This window comes from Cryptotermes secundus, unplaced genomic scaffold, assembly GCF_002891405.2.
Source record: "Cryptotermes secundus unplaced genomic scaffold, Csec_1.0 scaffold430, whole genome shotgun sequence".
Lineage (NCBI taxonomy): Eukaryota > Metazoa > Arthropoda > Insecta > Blattodea > Kalotermitidae > Cryptotermes > Cryptotermes secundus.
In genome coordinates, this window is record NW_019721010.1 from 578,060 (window position 1) to 584,059 (window position 6,000).

The 6,000-nt window shown below is 42.6% G+C and overlaps 1 protein-coding gene across 5 annotated transcripts in view; it reads right to left on the reverse strand.

The window, feature by feature from the left end:
• LOC111875080 (protein NDRG3) overlaps positions 1-6,000 on the reverse strand; it is a 208,894-nt gene that overhangs the window by 159,072 nt on the left and 43,822 nt on the right. The window contains exon 1 of one of the 5 annotated variants that reach the window (XM_023871187.2): positions 3,192-3,265. The exons of the other annotated variants lie outside the window; for them this stretch is intronic. Within the exon in view, the coding sequence (XP_023726955.1) occupies positions 3,192-3,250 (59 nt within the window). The 5' untranslated portion in view covers positions 3,251-3,265. Of the gene's footprint in view, positions 1-3,191; positions 3,266-6,000 lie in introns of those variants that run through there. 5 annotated transcript variants of the gene reach the window in all.

Sequence of the window (6,000 nt, forward strand, 5' to 3'; positions counted from 1 at the left end):
CCGGGTGATTTTGAAGATGGAGAATTTGGTGGAATGAAGAATGGTAGGGGAAACCGAAGTACTCTGAGAAATTCCGCCCCAGCGCCACTTTTTCCATCACAAATCCCACTTGACCAGACCCGAGATCGAACCCGGGCCGCCTCGATTGGAAGGCAGCGACTAATCGCTTGAGCTATGGCGCGGCCCTTCATGATCATTTTACAGACAGTAGGACTCCTTGGGCGAGTGATCAGCTCGTAGCAAGGCCTCTATCTAAACACATGCCAATATAAACACAGAATAAACACGCACACATATAACAAACATCCATGCCTTGTGTGGGATTCGAAACCATGATACCGGTTTTCGATCGAGCGAAGACAGTTTATGCCCTAGACTGCTCGGCTACCGTGACCAGCACTCATCAATATACAAAAAAAAAAAAAAGTTAGGAATAGGTATTAATAGTCACGATTGGAAAATTTTCAATTTAATTTAAATTGCTGGGGGACCCAAGAAAGATGACGCGAATGGGTAATTAAGGGCATTACATAACGAGGAACTTAGTGATTTATATATGTCACCTGATGGTAGTCCGATGAAATTAATGAAGTTACTACTGTGTCTCGGAAGGAAGAGATAAAAATGAATTCAAAATTCTGATAGGGAATCATGTTAGAAAGCAGACTGAAAAGACGATCAGGACAATAGGCTGTGAGGATGGGAGGCGGACAGAATAGGTTGAGGCTCGTATCCAATGGCTACATCGGTGTTGAAACTTCGAGTTCAGTTTCCAGAGGTTTTAGCTAAAACATTGTGAAGGAATATGTAAGCTGTTAGACAACGCTTCGGTAAACACCGTCTGAAAGTCGGAACAGTGGAGCCAGAGCGGATGTCAATTGCTGAGCAACGGCTCGGTAATCACGTTCCCGCTGCAACAAATTGCAACGAACGAGTCGTTGCTAGGTAGCAAGTCGCGAAACACAGTTTCCGCAGCAACGGATAACACAGAATAGCAGAGGAACCAGTTGGAATGGTGACATATTCTGGCCTACTGGAAGTTATGAAAGAGACGTGATTCATTCGTAAGGGAATTCAGAATTTAGTCAGGAGTTCAAGGTGTGAGCAGTGATTCGTCGTTTGTCATTCGTCACAATGGAACAGAAGGCGCTCGTGGTCCAGTAAGGAATGGAGCGAGCCTTAGGAAGCCATTGACTGTGAGCTGTTATAATTGGTTGTAACTGTCATCAGATCCAGAACCCACTACTATTCGTTACGCAACCCCGAATATGTGACAGTATATTTGTATACAACAAAGAATAGTGTATAACAGAAAATAGTTTCGTGTTGGTTTTGTGTGTCCCTGTTTACGTTCCAGCTAATTCTGATCTAATTAACCCATTTCTATGAAGGTTATGCTACGGATGACAGGCATTCTGCTGCATTTTCAGGTTCCTGCTGTAAATAGTACAAACATTTCAGTATTCCGGGTGTGGTCAAGTGGGATTTGTGGTGGACAAAGTGGCGCTGGGGCAGGTTTTCTCCGAGTACTTCGGTTTCCCCTGCCCATCTCCATTCCACCAATTGCTCCACAGTCACCCTCACCTATCATCTGGGGCTGGTACAATAGGCCAGAAGTGACAGCAGTACAAGGAACTTAGTCCCACCCCACCAGCAATAAAAAACCTGAAACATTGCAGTTGAGCGACAATAAATGCAGTCCTGAAATTTCTAATGGCGCACAGAAATTTGTTATTAAACATATACAATATTTTTGTCATTTTTATGGAAATTTAAAATTAAGTATGGCGAAATAAAAATGTAAATTTTAGTTGCATTACGATAATTGATAAGCCGTAAGTTGACATATTAATTCAAGATGTCTATAAATAGCACAGAGAATATTTCTAAACATGGCTTATCAGCAGCAATCTTTCGCCCCATCCTTGCAGTATGTACGTCATACTTACATCTTCAAAATATTGCTTAAGTCTGTATAAGGATTTTATCTTCAACAGCACTGACTATTAGATTAGATAAATACATAAAACAATGCATGAAGCGATATTAAACTACTAGAGAATATCATAATATTAATAATGATGTACATATAATAAGCCATATAATTAACTACATATCTAGTCATCTCCTTGCGTGGCAAGATAAGTCAATGTAGTTCTATGTCTTTTTGTTGGGGTTTCGGACTCTTTACGTATGGGAATTTGGTAGGATTCCTTGGACAGGTGATCAGCCTATCGCTAGGCCTCTACCTGCACAGGACAAATCAAACAAGAACAGACGTATACAGGAATTTATACCTGGAATGGCATTCCAATATATGATACAAGCGTTCGGGGGCAGAAAAATAAAACACATTGCAAACGGTGTGGGCATTGCGATCGGAGATACGTAGCCTTAATTGCAGGCATAAATAAATTGTAAAATATTAAATTGTTAACACGGTCTTCTAATAATATATGGTTATATAATTCTGAAATGGAAAAAAACAAAAACAAATTCCATGACTTTAGTCCGCAAGCGAACTGTACGGACCGAGCGACCGCTGCTTGCCGGCGAAGTTGGTGCCAACTTTAGCAGATAGAGGGTGTCGCGTTGTCTGCGCAACGAATTCCCACGGCCGTTAATTTCGGTTTTCTAGACCGGAGCCGCTACTTTTCCTTTTAAGTGGCTCCTCAATTATCCTCAAGAGGCTGAGAGGACCCCGTTCCAGATTCACTACGTCTCAGAAAATTTGGTAGTGCCGGGAATCGAACCCGGGGCCTCTGGATCTGTAGCCAGGAACTCTGACCACTAGACCACAGTGAAATGGAAATTTTTAATAATTTGTTATCCTGTAATGCGAATGTGAGATCCCCTGAAGATGGCCATATGAAGGCGAAACATGAAAGGAACAGTCTAATATAATATAATACAATCGCAAAGCAATTAGCATGTATTGATAGTAAGAATGCATCAAGCGATGAGTTTATAATAAATGGTATAGATAATGGTATTACAATTATTTATCAGTTCCAATGTATTCCTTATACCTAAATTGTTTTAGGTATAATGTTTCCGAAGACACATGAGGACTGGCTAAGCCATGGCACACACATTTTCTCCTACCTCAAGATATTCAAAGAAGATATTCCCCTGGAACTTGTACTTATCAAGCATCCAGTCATGTGACGTAATTTTCAACATGTACTTACAAAGTTCCGTAGTCCTTGCAGTGCGACCCCGCCTCGAGCACAGGATGTTGTGTGTGCATACTACCTCGGTACAGGCAGTCGCCACACTCTCCATAGATATTTCAATACAGTGATCGAAGAGACATGTATCAGCTAGCTCTTGCTGCGTGTTTCGTAATTGTACAAAGTCCAGACTAACCAATGGCGTTCATGTACTTCTATTTTTTTTCCTTGTCGCTACAGCCCCAGTGGGCCTAGGCCTACCTCCATGAACTTCTCCGTTCACTTCGGTTTTTCTAGATCTTACACATACGGTAGGACTCCTTGGGCGGGTGATCAGCTTGTCGCAAGGCCTCTACCTGTACACAATTACAGAAAAACGCACACACACAAACTAAACATCCATGCACTGAGTGGGATTCGAACCCACAATTCCGGTTTCCAAGCGAGAGAAGACAGTACCTGCCCATGTACTTATATACCAAAATAACAAAGAAAGTCAAGGTAAGAACCACATTCTACCTATTCAAACATTAATGGGGAAATGACCTATCAAGATGGATGATCACAGAACATATAACCATGCTGTACCGACTGCAAGAGCTACTTAGCTTCGGTATAATATTCGAGGCCCAACAATAAGCAGGCCTAAGTACAAATAGTTAATTTTCTCTTCTATCATTCTGACGTTTCCTCTTCTATTCTTCTTCTCCACTATCGAAATAGTAATTATATCTTCTCATTCATGCACCCTTTCTTCTTTCATATTGTTCGTCTTTACAATTTTCTTCTTATTCTCTTCCCCCTCCTCTTTGAACTTATGACGCATTCTCTTACCAGAATTGAAATTTAACACAGGCCTGCTCTAAACAAATGACCCGTGTACGTCCATTGCAGGATTCAGCAACCGCCTGGGCATTGTGGCGTAATCAGCTACAAACAATTGTACGTTAAGGGTCTAAAAGGAACGTCTTAAGACTCGAAAGGAACTACAGCCATATTGCCGGTCTCAGTATGTAGTGAATATCGAAGTGCCAATCAAATTCTGGAGAAGAATGCTGTATATATAAATGCAATAATTCTGATTCACATTCTGAGGGTTGTCGGTTCGAAACACCGTGATGGTTCTGTTTTCGTGACTGCGTATTTTCTTGGTTATCCTCAGGCCACCCGCACGATTGCGAGAGGAAGCACCTTAAAGTAACCCACGACCACTTCCTCCGATATCATGCTCCCTATGTCATTCAGTGATACATAACGCCAATAGTCAATAAAGACGTGTAAAATAACCGAATAAGAGACCAAGAATAATTTTTTTAAGATATGGAAGGTAAAGATAAATTTATCCCTGTAAGAGGCCGTGGAGGCCCATAGGGTTTTGAGAGGTCGAGGCTCTCAAATTTTCTAGACAATCGGCTCACAGATGGCAGTAAGTTTATCAGCCTTACGTGCCGGCCGCCCTTTATCCCTCAGGAAGATTCGTGGTACTCATTTCTGTTAAAGGCTGAGCGGAGCCCAGTGCCATAGTGCGACTGGAAGGGTTAGGTCAACTGAAAAGAATTCCACCTCATCAGGACTTGAACCCGTGATCTTGCGACTTGTAGCATAGTGCCTCAACCAACTACGCTACGACATGCCCCAATGTTCTAAGATATTGTCCATATAAAGGTAATAGCAAATTCCTTGTTTTTGTATTTAAATGACGTAGTCGTTCTTTTTATTATTATTATCATCATCATCATCCTTATCCTTTCGCATTTCATATACACCAGTCGGGATAGCTCAGTAAATAAGGTGATTCCTATGAGTTAGACGATCGAGTTCCAGCAACCCCCCCCCACCCCAAATAAAAAAAAGGACAGGAATTACTCTCATTTCACCGCAGAACTGGGGCTCTTTTGGCTGTTTATCCAAGGACATAGGGCCTTCTTCCCCGGAGAGGGTAAAGCGGGCGGAGAGTGAAGTTGACCACTCACCCCCATCTAGTGTCAAGGTTAAACAATGCATGAAACTGTACTCCACTTAATTAAATTTAGGGATAACTTCTTATACTCGTAGATACTGATGACTATAAACAATGACTCCGGTCTAGTAAACAAAAATTAACGGCTGTGAAGATCCGTTGCGCTGACCAGGCGACACCCTCTATCCCCTAAAGTTGGCGCTAACTTCGCTGACAAACGGCGGTCGCTCGGTCGGTATAGTTCGCTTGCGCACTAAAACCACGGAGCTTAGTTTTATAAGCACTGACACTACTAGGCTTGTCTTTTCCTTTGCATGGCCCTCAAAATGAATACATAAACACTGTAATTAAGTTCAGTAGAATCTCGTTCCATTTTCGGGATAAGACATTTTAAGTGCAGTTTGGTCATTTGTTATGCGAGGGGAAAATGCCGAAAGGTAGGGAGTACGCGTTTAATAGTACAGCTGCTGCATTTAGACCCATGCTCAGGCCGCGCCATAGCTCAAGCGGTTAGTCGCTGGCTTCCCACAGCGGCGGCCTGGGTTCGAGCCCGGGTCTGGTCAAGTGGGATTTGTGGTGGACAAAGTGGGCCTGGGGCGGGTTTTCTCCGAGTACTTCGGTTTCCCCTGCCAATCTTCATTCCACCGAATTCTCCATCACCATAATCACCCGGGGCAGGTACAATAGGCCAATCAGTGGCCGCCGTGCCGAGTGGACCCAGTTGGACTCCACCCCCCACTAAGAGAATTAGACCCATATTTGCGGTCTTCTGTTGAAATAATTACCTCATTTTTAGATCAACATATCCCTGCGAGCTAATTCTCATAAAGCACAAAGAGGCCTAAACTATCAGATTTGCACATATAC